Here is a 13179-nt window from a genome sequence, read left to right on the forward strand (position 1 = left end):
TAAACATTTGGTGTATTTAACAAGCACTGTGAGATTCTGATTTCGATTTTTCCAGTAAAGAAGATCATATTTAGGACTTATATACCAATAATGGCAGCTTTTATGTTCATTGTTCAGGACCTCAAGAGCTTGTTAAAATGTAGATTTTTAAAGTTGTGTTACTGTAAAAGTGAAAAAAGAGAACAAGTGGTTAAACAGTATGCTATACGTGAAAAGTATTGTGGCATGAAAATAAATCTCAGTATTTGCAGTTTATTTGCAAATAAACTGGAAGTTGTAATTTGGTTTTTGCCACAACATGCAGGAACACTTGCAGTCTTTTCATCAGACACGGTCTTGAACCAGAGTCAGTGATAGGGGTCATCAAAGTGATCCACTTAACACTCAGGGTATCTTCTTTATTTAATATTGGACATCATACTTTGCTTTTCTGTCTCAGTATGTGAATCTTGTTTTGTCATTCCAGACAGCCATCGGTTGCACAAAAGAGGACACAAGGTTGCATCCAGGTCAAAGTGCACACTCCTGGCTTCCAGCACAGCCAAAGTCAAGACATAGAGACTCCTAGACTAGCCATGCAAACACTCTAATTATACACTAAATGATGTGGAAAGATAGCCTGAAGTACTGCGAGCAATCTAGCTGTAGGGGAAAAGGTGAAATGTGGAAAAGTTTCCATAAATAGCCCTGTTTTCGTGCATAAACATGAAAAGGTATGCCTAAAATATAACTTTGTAGACTGGCGTTAACTTTGATAGGTCTACAAGTTAGACAGCTCTAAAATACCCTGCAGCATACTTTAAAATGGTTCCAATAACACTATAGTGCACCACTGACCACTGCAAAGATGCTGTGTTGTCAAGACAGACCCCATGTTACTTAAACGGGAGGAAGATGTCACAGCTCAAACACAACTTGGACATCACCTAAAGTTTATAGTTAAAGTTTTGTTGACAATGGTTATATAAGCTATCCTCATAAATCAGCAATGCAGTCTTTCAAAAATAATATGCTTTAACTGCAGCAGAGAACACTTTTCCAGTGCATCAGCATTTCCATGGTACCGTTGCCTGTTGTTAGGAACGGAGAGACAACACCTGTTCTTGGTTCGTATTTATAAACTGGAATAGTAATGTTATATTTGTGCCAGTGCCGTTAATTTCACCACCATGTTTCCCATGCTCCAACCCTCTGAATACACCAGGCATATTTCCATAGGTTGCTCAAAAGATTGTAGCTGATGTGAGTCAGAAATGTGGGGCTCTTTGACATTGTAATCAATCACTGACTTTGCAGCGTGGAGGTGGTCTGATGTTTTGCCGCACGCATGAGAACTTTTTTCCACATGTGGAACTGGCGTGTGCTGTAGGAAGTCAGGGGGAGTTAATAATGTGTTGATTGTGTGGCCTGGCATTGTTATCCACTGAGATCTGCATGTTAATGTCATGAGGCTGTGCTACCAAATAGTGTGTCTGGAAATGGACTTACTAATCAGTAGGTCAGGGAGGTTCAAAGCCCAGGTGCAGATTCTGCTGAGTTTGTGCTGTCTGCTAATCAAGGAAGTTGTTATGACAACAAATACAGACTCTTGCATAAGAGTATTTTTTCTGCACTAATTATGTTAAATGTAGGAGCTGACATATGCCATGAATAAAATACAACATGATTCAGTATCAATCTATTGATTTTTATGTATCAGTTTTACAGTGTCAGTAAAACAGTTTTTACCATAACTGCTACATTGGGAACTGAAGAGGTGTCCAGATGATGTAGCAGCAATCAGTTGCTGACGCAACACTGTGTTGCTTTTGTGTATTATTTTATAGTTCAATTAAGAGCCTACATAAAGGCCAACACAGAAAAGTGTTAAACTGCAATGCAAATTTAGGAATGCTAATGTTGGTGATAACAATTTGGCTACATTCACTGCTGTATAACTTTGCAGATGTAGGCTATAACTTAAATCCTTTGCAACATGAGCCAAAGTGCAATATGGCACAAGTTCGTTAGCTCAAGTTTTGGTGTGATTCGTGAGATTCACATTTATAAGCAGTAGTCTTAATTAGACATGTTGTGTGCTTATATCTCATTTCAAACATTTCCAGTCTGTTTGACTTAATCACACACAACTTCATCGTAAACTAGGCTATACTTCGGTCAACCTTTCTCTGGACAACAGATGTAATTAATTTCTTAAACCTACCGGTTTACAAAAGGTGGGACATATCTCGGCGTGGACTATCATCAGCACTATCCCGAGCAGAGCAGTGCCCAAAGCCAACGCGCACAGCCGCTTTTTATCCTCTAATAAAAACTTTCTGTCTCGCAGTCTGTAAAGGTCGTCTCCCTCCATAGGAATTATCCGCTTCCCGGGAAGTGACAGCGGCACGGATACCTCTGCCGAATCCCCGCCGTTTCGACTGATCAAGCCATCGCAATTTACACAATCCACTTTGGAGTCATCAGGCATGCTGCGGTTTGTCATCTCCATCTCCAGAGCGCACAGGAGACGGCGGTTGCCTGCCCCGCTCTCCCTGTCGTCGCTCTCCGCTGTCTTTTGCCTGTCCGGTGTCCCCTTTCCTTCCCTCCCGAGTTGGGGAAGGCATAGTCCGATGGGCGCACTGTGAACCAGGCCCGTCTCGCGTTGGTCGCTCATCGAAGTAGCGGGTTCACCAAAACACTTGGCCTCATAATACTTACACCCTCACCTTAACACTCCTACCAACCGGCGCGGCGTGGTTACGCGCACTGATGCCATTTGCACACCGCAGTGGGATCTGTTATCTTATTTGCATTGGTTTTTATTTTAGGATTGTGCGTCAGTCTGCCGCAAATGAATTCTTTGTGTGCTGGGTGGGTGTGTGTGTGTGTGTAGGCTGCTCGTCTTATTGTGCGTGATGCGCTCTCAAGGAATTACTACGCCTACAGTATTTGCAATCAAGCTCATGAAGTTTTAAAGGCACAAAAAGATGAGCATTGACACAAAGTTATTTTCTTTTATCCGATTTGACTGAGGCCTGGTCAAGCAATAGCCTATGCTATTTTGGTGAAAAGCCGACACACATACCACTACATTACATCTGTTTTGTATCGTACTCTAACAATCAAGGGACAATGCACGTGATCGCCTTTTTTTCTATTCTAATCAACAATAAGTTAGTCTATAAAGAATAAAATAGCTACTATAGTGGAGCCACCAGGAACCACAGGGTAGGCCTTCGTGTTTTTATTTATTTTCTGGTTACACACAAAGCAGTGTTGAGCACAAGTTACCCAATAGCTACAGAGTGACATCTCGTGGTTAAGTTAATTCTTGCTTTGCCTTGATGTGGTCTTTTTCAAAACATCAAGGTTCGGCGAGATTGGCAATGACTCATGACTGTACCGACCTTCACTCTTCAGTCATCCATTTTTTTTATTTGCATCTTTGTTCTTTTGGATCAATTGCCATCTCACTGTTTAGTATTTCTTAAAAGAGAGACAGAGAGAGTGTTGCAAGATGTCCCTTCATTTTCTGCAAATGAATTCAAATAATTCCTTCCTTAAGATAAAACACTGATACCCAAACTCTCCCCTCAACAGCGTCATGGCCTTGGGTGAAATGACGCACACAGGAGTCCTTCTGCTGGAGCATCCTGCTGACTGTAAAGCTGCTCTTATACAGCTGAGTGACACGTTGAATGCCCAGACTGACAGGTGTTTTTCTAGGTCATGTCATTAAGGAGAAAACAAAGATGACACTTCAGTGCCAAATGCTCCACTCAAAAGTAGGTTATTTATTGTTTCAAAAGACAAAAAGGACTCAAGTTGGAATTTCAGGTATGAAATTATTTAATCCTCTGCAGTGAGAAAGTAGAAGGGTGATTCAAAAGGTGAAAGCAAAACAAAGCTTAAGCATACACATAGGCTTTGCAGATGCATGGACAGTCAATAAATAAAATTAAATAATCACAGTATGTAAGAATCAGTAAGTGACAGGTTTGTATTAATGACTTACAAAGCAGATTCTCATAGCGAGGATAAGTATTTACAGTAAAAAAAAATATGTTTTAAAAAGCATTAAGCAGGCTGTAAAACTGATCCCCCTAAATAACAAACTTCTTTATACAGTTTAATGACAGCAGAGAAAGTTAAAAATCACCATATGCTCTTTGAAGTTAGATTTGAAATACACAGCAGATACTGTTAATAAAAATAAAAAAAGATATACAATGTCATGTGTTAGCTGGGAGTTCAGTGCCATCCACTGGTGGCCAAATAAATTACAACAAATAGACAGCAAGATTAGAAAGTGTACATTAATCTGTGGTATCCAAGTTTTGTGTTATTTACAAGCAGTTTAGTAAAAATATGTTTCTTAATATACAGATATTATCACACTAACTACAATAGATTAAAACCCTGAATCACATTTTACAATGATTGACTGTGACGCACACACAGTGGATCACTATTTTGCAGCACAAGTGAGAAACATTAATATGAGAAAAAACACCTGAACAGACCATTATTTGGCATAAAGCATATTGCTGAGAGTTCCTGAGTTAGTCCAAGCACCCAGTGACTGAAGTCATTCATGTGTACAGTATGTAAAAAAAAATAGCAGTGCAGCCCTGACAGATTGCAAGAAATCAAACTTTTTTCATTCCATTAAGTACAGTGGTAGCTCTGTGCTAAGTATATTTCATCAATAACAAGTCACCAGAAATTAAAAAGGAAAGAAGAATTATTACAGGCTGGCAAGGAATAACTCTGAGCTATACAAGTTCTTCTTTTGGCCCAAGTTTATCTGATCTCAGAGACCCAACATGAAATTGGCTCAGTTGAAGCCTTACATTGCTCTATTCACCTTCACGCCACAGTTCCTGGATGGTATTAACCCTGCACAGCTCCCCACGGCTGCAGAGTGGCCTGAGGCACAATGAACTGTGGAGACGGCTGCGGCAAGATGTAGTAGCCCAATACCTGCTGGGGTGGAGGCGGCGGTGCTGGAGGGGCACAAACTGTGGTGAGGAAAACCGGAGCGCCCTTCTTGTACTGAGGCCAAACTGGTGTAGGGTGGTAGAAGTACTGAAGGCTAGCCGGAAGCTGAACAGGGAGAAATATGGGAAGGGACGAGAGATTAGCTGGGAAGGTGGAGACTTTCCAGGACGGGTGTTAAACACAGTTATTCCGTATCAGAGGATTAGATGGTACTTTCCTTTCTAGAACATGCAATACTGATAGTAACCAAATACTGTACATCTCCTTCACATTACACACAAGAGATTCTTTACAGTTTGTTACAAAAGAAAGAGCATTTCTCATTCTGTTTTACCATTTCTAACTTTTTTTTCCACACATTTAGGCAAATGAGTAAGTATGATTTGCAACAATTTGAACAATTATTGGTTGCATATGTCTTTGTACACAAAATAGATTATTTCTTCTTAGTTGAATAATTTTCCTCTCAAAAATATGTATTAATTCCTTCATTGTGTAAGTCATTATAGTTCATCCAATTGTCAAAACCTGCTGAGCCCATGTTTCATAAATTGCCCTCACATGGAGTGGTCATAAATTCTGCTAAATTGATACATTTGCTGTCAGGTGAAACTTGAACTTCACTGATGAATGGGGAGTTTCTTACATCAGATCATTAGATCAACCAATAGCACATGCTGTGCAATTAGCTTACAGGCGCAAGTCATGAGTATTGTTCTGTAAAACACATTAATAGAGCTACAGGGCAAGATAGGTACTGCAGTGTGTTACCACGGAGGAGCCTGCTCAGAGGCAAAGGAGGTGTAAGGCACACAATCACCAACCGCAAAAGAGACATTTTGATTTTGTGATGACATAAAAGCAGAAGTGGATTGTTGCAGTATACAAGACGATTCTTCCACCATCGCACTATAAGGGTGAGCACTAGGCATGCAGTACCTGAGAATCTGTGGCCAAACAAAATGACACTTGTAGTGTCATTTCCGTTGTAATGACTCATTCATTGACACAATAACTTCATTTTTTTGAAACATGAAATAAATGTTTTGAGTGAGTTACAGTCTCTTGCAGGTGAACTATAGTGTTTTGCTGCATGCATGAGTTGTTTTGGGAAATGTATCTTCAGTGCTGAGAACCATAAACATGTTTTGTGCTAAAGCAAATGAGAAAAACTGTAAAGGATATGGATGAACAATCGAATACCGAAATGACTTTTCGAATGTGTATTTTTATATAAATGTGTTGACTAATGCTCACAAATCTCGTCCTTTTTGTCTTGACCTCCCTGCATGTGACAATTACATGTTTTTGTCATGTCTGAACAATAAAATGTTCTGAGTTTGGCTCACGTTTAGAGTGCTAACTAAGATCACAACAGAGACAGCAGAAAGCGAAGCAAATGCATTTACAGAGATTACCACTCCTGATAACTTACGAAGCGCTGTGAGGAAGTGTTTTGGATTTCCAACAATAAACCGAACAAATATTGAATATTGGAAATGCAGATGTACAATTAAACCTATAAAAACAAATCTCTAATGTTTGAAATGTTATCACTATTTCTGTAGTAAATGGAGAACCTTTATTTATTTTCAGTTTATGCAGCCCCGCATTGTTTTTGCTCCTTTCACTGAAAGAGGCTGATAGCAATGAAGAGAGGAATGTATTGAGATTAAAAATGCTTAAACTTGTCAACATTATTCATTTCTGCCTAAGCTTAGTTATTAAGACTACTTAGCAGATAGCTGGAAGCTTTAGCCTGTCTTGGTAGCATTGGGATGTAAAATAACCACAGTGTTGTTGGCAACATATAAGCCTGTGTATAAGTACATTGTAAATATTAATAATAGACTAAATTTGAGCATTAAATATTCAAATGTAATTCGAATATTGAAAATAATAATGAATGAAATTCGAATGGGTTTATAGAGGAGGACTGACAGCCCTATTGCCTACTGTGGAATCTAGCAAATATTACACTAGTATTTGTTCCATTTGTTGGGGACTTTTTTCTGCTGCATAGTTATATACATGTGATGCTCTAGCAGCAGGACAGCGGATGTGGGACTACAAGTTCCATGTTTATGTTAATTAAAGAGCATGTCACCCTGTGCAACAGTGTGGCTCATTCATAGGCTTTAGCAGTTTTTGGACAATAATGGTACCCTATGACACAGAGGAATAAGCTGTAGAATTCATTGCTGGTTTTGCTCTAACCATGTTGACTGTTAGACATATACAGTATAATGTAATATTTCTAGCCATTTCCTTTAATTGTTAGATACCAAAAGATGGTGCTAAGAAAAGGAAGAAAAAATTACCATATTTCTGACGTATGTGACTTTATTTGGTCCTTCTCCTTGCCTCTTCCGAATCCTGGGCACCATTAGGACAGTGTATTTGTCGTCTTCTACTGCTGCTGCTTCCTTTTTGGCAACATTTTTATCTTCTTTTTTGTGCTCTCGCTCCGTCTCACCGTCCTTTGTCTCCTCCTCTGTGTCACTCGACGCAGCGGAACCACAATCAGAAGAGGTAGCAGAATGGTAATCTGAAGTGTCCAGCTGTATTGAATCTGAGGAATCCTGCTCTCCCTTTACACCTTCATCATCCTCCCCTTCTTCTTTGAAACAGGCTATTGTGAAGGGCCTGCTGTTCTCTCCAGCTCTGTGGATATCACACACACACACACACATCAGTTTATACTCCTATACTCCTACTTCCTTCCATGTATTTGTTACTCATCATCTAGTAAAAAGCATCATGACCCACTCAAGTCCGGGAAATGCCTCTTTGTTGTTGGAGCGTGTTTTTCTGTTGCATTCTTTGCCAGAATGCCAGACAGTGACTCACCTTGCGCACACCTCCAGTGGGTCGATCCACACTGTGACCTCAGATGGGAGACCCAGTTCACTGGGGGTGAGATCACTCTCCTCACATGCCTTCAGGAGCACTCCATCACAAAGTACTCCATTATTAATCCGGATGCATCTGTGTGGGATTTTACAGCAAACGGTTCAATCTCTTTTTCTTTTTTTTGTGCATCTCAGCTGGTTCTCATCGTGATGGTTACACAGCTTTCATGAAAATATCTTTAAAAAAACAGTGACACCATTTCTGATGTGACAAATGTGTGGAGTTTTCATGTGAACTACCTGAATGCCTGGCCTTTACTGGGGGAGTCAGGATACCAGTGGTCATCATATTTGTCACATAAAAGTTTCTGCAGCTTTTCAGCAAACAATTCTGCTTGGGCTTCATCAATCTTGCCACGTGCCACAGCCAGGCGTTTGAGGAAGTTGACTCCAGCCTTCACCTCTCTTTTCATGGTGTCTGTAAAAAAGAGAGAGAAAGAGGGGGGGGGGGGGGGGGCAGGGGGGGTGTCACTCAAGGTCATTAACACATGTATCTGCGATTTTGTGTGTCTGTATAAATATGTGGTTCTGTAATCATGTGCCACTCTCAGCTTTTATCTGTAATAATAACTGCACTCGATATTTTCAAATACGCAAATTAAAAAAAAAAAAAAAAAATTTCAAACAATTTCCACTGTTACCACCCAAATCAGGTATGGATACTCTTCTCGAGACTCCTCCTAGGCTTAAAGGGCTTATCTCATGTTTATATAATAAAATTTATTTTATTTATTTAACTTTTTTCCAAAAGTCCAAAGTGATTTAGTTTTTGTATCACACTGACTTCCCTTCACTGAGATGTGCCAGGCGTGGGGGGGGGGGGCAGGAACTTCAGTTGCAGTGATAACAGTGTTTCCCTGTGCAGTTGCCCCTGAGCCTTCTATTTTTATGACCTTGAGTGCAGCTACGTGTTAAATGTGTATAAACGCGCCAAGCATTTTACAGCTACGGGTATGGCTTAGTGTTGACTAAAGGGTAGAGTTTGTATACAGGCAAACAAGATGCAAACTAGCACTGCTGTGTTGACATGCAAGTATTTTGACATGCAAAGTCAATGAGCTCACTGTGCTGTTTATCTTCTGATAGCGAGTCTGTTTGAGTTGAGTGCCAATGTCAGGCTGACCAGAGAAGAAGAGCCTGTTCAATAGAGACCAGGGCAATTTAAACTTTGCAGCCAGGCTGGTAAATGCTGCTGCTAATGGCCCCTGACGAGACAAATCATGGCTTAAAGTTTAAGGTGCAGACAGTCATTTGTTATTGTGGTTTAAAACATGCCACCGTCGCCTCAGTCTGTGTAATATGTTTTTTTCAGAGAAAATTATTATTTGCCCCGGTAGACGTAGCCACACCCCTTCAGAGTAGCCGGGGACAACAATCCAGAGTAGTGGTAACGTCAAATCAAATATGTTTTTCCTTTACATGAGCTGTGTGTTCTCAACACCATGTTCTCATGTTCAAATAGCAACTTGGATATTGCACTTAGTTATTAGTCTGCAAGGTAAGCAGGGTCAAATAGCATGTATTCTTCCGGTTGTTGTTGTTCCTTCATTTATGTTGTTCTCCATCATTCACTTTGACACTAAATGTGTTTATCCCCACAGTCTGGTTCCACTAGGTTGTTAATCTTGCAACATTCTGGCCTGTCTCCACATCTGACACTCAAACATGAACACAGGTTTTTCTGGTATGTTTTCAGTTTGAGATATCTGCTATGACTCTGAAGAATGTCAAAGCGGCCCTGAACTTAAATTCCCCGTAATGCTGCACTAAAGACACCACAGGAATTGAAAACAGATAAGGTGTTTTAGCTGACAGAGCTTTTAGTAAATACAAAGTTATATCAAAGTTCAGTGTTTATGTCTTTCAACAGGATTGTTTTGTGATGGAAAAAAATCACCAGATCCAGATTTTTTTTAAAATCTAAATCAGTGATGAAAGGCAAAAAAAACTACTTCAAAAGGTTTCAGGGAAAAATTTAAAACATGCAGTTGGTGAAAATAAGAATTGTGTCTTTGTTACCTTAGAATGAGTCTTTTATATTTACTAAATGGAAAGTTTTACTGCATTATAGTAAACTGCCATATAGGTTAAAGTGGACCAAATATGCTCATTTCCACTGGCCCTTTTTGCAGACGCTCAGTTCAGCTTCTGTGTCTAACAGGCAGTCTTAGCTTCTGTCTCTTTGAGGGCGCCCCCCACCCCCCACCCCCTTAGAGAAGCAGAGCAGTGAACTTGTACGCTGTGCATGAAGCACAATACCATATAATACCATCTCAAAAGTACAAAAAAACAAACAAAAACATTGACCATCCAACATTTTGACATCATATTAAGTACACTCACTAAAAATAAAAGCATAATAGATTTCCCTCAATGTGATAACATCAATTGTAATACTCAAACGTGTTATGGTGTTATTGTGCATGTTAGTACCTTGTGCAGTGTCAAATTAAACTCAAGTTTTTAGCTAAACTGAAGTGGAGCTACAAAAAAATCAAATACTGCAATGACTCGATTGGTATAAAAAATTATAACACCTTAATAAACCCCTGTGTTTTGTATAACAGTCCAAAACTCAAAAAAGGTATCTAGTTTATCATCATAGAGTACAAAGAAATTCAGTAACAAATTGGTATTTTTGCTTAAAAAGTGATATGATTTTCTAAATCAGTTCTACACAAGAATAACAACATGTAACATTGTTAAATGTATTTCTTTGTTCATATGGCCAGGTGTTCAGTGCCAACGTGTAGCTGTGTCACCTGATTCAGTATGCTGTATTGCACTGAAACAGCCATGAGTCATGTTTTTAACCATCTTGCATCATACCAAATTAATGATACATGTACAAAGATACTAGAAGAGCCCAAAGAAGTTCACACGATTGATAGTGTTTGCTTTTTCTGATTCATTTCCCCTATAAGTGGCCTTTCTTTGATCTAATCAGAGGGTGAATGATACCCTATAAAAGCTTCCAGACTTGTGGAGCAGAGCAGGCTTCTCAATCTGTACACTGTGTTTACAGAGCAGTGATCCACTGCCATTATCACAGCCTCTGCAGATACTGTTTTGGACCTTACGTGTGAAGAAAACAACTTGACCCATTTTTGCAAACCCGGAATTGCCTCTACTGCTGCTTACACAGCATAAATGTGTCCTGCACTTTTACACTCAGCAACAACCTGAATATTTGTAAGTGAGTAGCTACTGGGGTTTTTACTTCTGTGTACTAGCCTACATAAACAGCATGCTTATGTTTCTCCCCTGACATCACATATTTATCCCAAACCAGGCCAAACACCCTGTCACATCACAATAAACAGAATCAGGTCAGAAAAGAGACTTGTGATTGACAAGACACTTCTAGGTGAAACATGTTGACCTTCTGGAGGACTTCTCAGTAGTTTCGTAGGTATTTACTTTGAGCAACAACGAAACCACCTCGTTTTCGCCTCTGCGTGAAACAAAGGAGATACAACAGAGCAGTAAAAGACACAGCTGTGTGATTCAAGGAGCGGACACGTGTTTGTGTATGCCTTGTGGATAGAAAAAAAGAAGAACAAAAAGCGAGAAAAGATTTGACTACAGCTACCTATTATTCACCCTGGCGTCTATTTCTCATTCTCTAGCTGTGCTAAAGGAAACTTCACCCAGCAGCCTGGAAATAACGCATTTGAGTTTTCTAACAGCGCGGAAAGCCCCGAGTGGAAATTTAGAAAGTGAGCAGCAACAGGCCCACATTGTCTGAATTTCGATAGAAAAGATTGTAGATTAGCCGAGTTTAATAAAAGGTACATTTTCTACTTTTTTTTGTAGATCATACGTTAAAAAATAAACCACATTTTAAAATAGTTTGAAGCAGCGATAAAAAGTTATTGTTGTGGGTCAAACAAACACATATTAGATAAAATACATGAATCAAATGAACGAACCAAGAGATAGAAAGTGAAAAACGTATAATTATAACCCATATCAGAAAACAGTGACAATTTAAACATTAAAAATAAACACGAACTCGACTAACAAAATATCAAATAAAAGTGATTTAAAACATGTTAAATTCACACCAAAGATAACAAACAGTGACTCACAATGAATAAAAAGTGTCCAATCTTCGGTCGTCGGGCTTGTTGTCTCTTATCGCGGCTGCCTGCCTGTCTGTCTGTGCTGATGTGTTGGAGTTTATGGTCAGCACATGTTGCTTCCTTGTTCCCTCATCAGTTCTGCTGCTGCAACCGAGACGTAACGTTACCGTCAGCGTGACTCACTTCCTTTACTCATCGCTTCGTGAGCAAGAGCTGACTGGCTGACGGAGAGAGCGACACCCCGCCCGGCCAAATATGGGCAGTCAAGGTAAACAGCTGAGTGGGGGATTTCAACACACCACAACTGCGTTTTGTTCGCTAATTCCTACAAATCACTGTGATCATGTTACCGACTTATGATGACATTTGATGCAATGCTCGTGGCATTGTGACTTATTTTAACGCTCCAATAAGCTATTTTTTGTCAGAGGATTGTCATATAATGAGATAAGGAGAGCCTATTGTTCTTCCAGTACCTATTTTGGTTCCACACAAGACGCTCTTTCTCTGAGGTAGTTGTGGACGAGGGGTTTTCAGAGTTCGAGACTGCGGGCCTCCCCTCAAACAAAGCTTCCCCCACCACCCACGTACACTTTCTGTTAACTTGACGAGTTTCACTCAATTCCTGGATGCAGATAGAAACATGATTATGTCATTTGATCCCACAGACACTCGATAAATGAGCCAAGATAACCGTTTGACGTACTTCTAACAACACTAAATACACAACAAATGTCTTTCTGAAGTCCTTTACTTGTTTCTGACTCAAGGAAAGTGGGAAGAACTCCCCTAAATATCTGAAATATCTCTTTAACCAACTCACTCCTCGCCTGAAAATAAGAATTGTTAAGTTGACTTCAGAATGAAACCTTTATATCTATAAATATAAAGTCATTTCGCAGGGGTTATTCAATGTGTTGCAATCTGTCCTAACCCTAATCTCACCACTTGATGTGGTAAGGGAATCCACATACTAATCCTTTAATAATGGCTTCAGATCAGTTTTAAATTAAGAATAGCATTTTGTTTGTCAGATTATTTAAAAACAACCTTTTTGCTGGTGATTAACACTTGAGGAAACACTCAAATGTAAATGTTTTATATTATAGCCTATTATTGGACTATTATTAGCCTTTGCATTTCATATACTTTAAGTCTTATCTAGCATCGCTCTTATAAATGAATCACATGGATTGAAT

General features: G+C 39.5%; 1 protein-coding gene across 1 annotated transcript; it reads right to left on the reverse strand.

Annotated features, from left to right (window-relative positions):
- Nucleotides 1-3765: 3765 nt before the first annotated feature.
- si:dkey-79d12.5 (maternal B9.15 protein) lies at nucleotides 3766-12119 on the reverse strand. The gene is made up of 5 exons (XM_053327536.1): nucleotides 11987-12119; nucleotides 8136-8313; nucleotides 7834-7971; nucleotides 7305-7647; nucleotides 3766-5088 (listed from the first exon to the last, which is right to left on the reverse strand). The coding sequence occupies exons 2-5, from the start codon at nucleotides 8306-8308 to the stop codon at nucleotides 4876-4878; spliced, it is 867 nt and encodes a 288-aa protein (XP_053183511.1). The 5' UTR covers nucleotides 8309-8313; nucleotides 11987-12119; the 3' UTR covers nucleotides 3766-4875.
- Between the last annotated feature and the right edge of the window lie 1060 nt (nucleotides 12120-13179).

Source organism: Scomber japonicus, chromosome 10 (assembly GCF_027409825.1).
Source record: "Scomber japonicus isolate fScoJap1 chromosome 10, fScoJap1.pri, whole genome shotgun sequence".
In the NCBI taxonomy this organism is placed as follows: domain Eukaryota; kingdom Metazoa; phylum Chordata; class Actinopteri; order Scombriformes; family Scombridae; genus Scomber; species Scomber japonicus.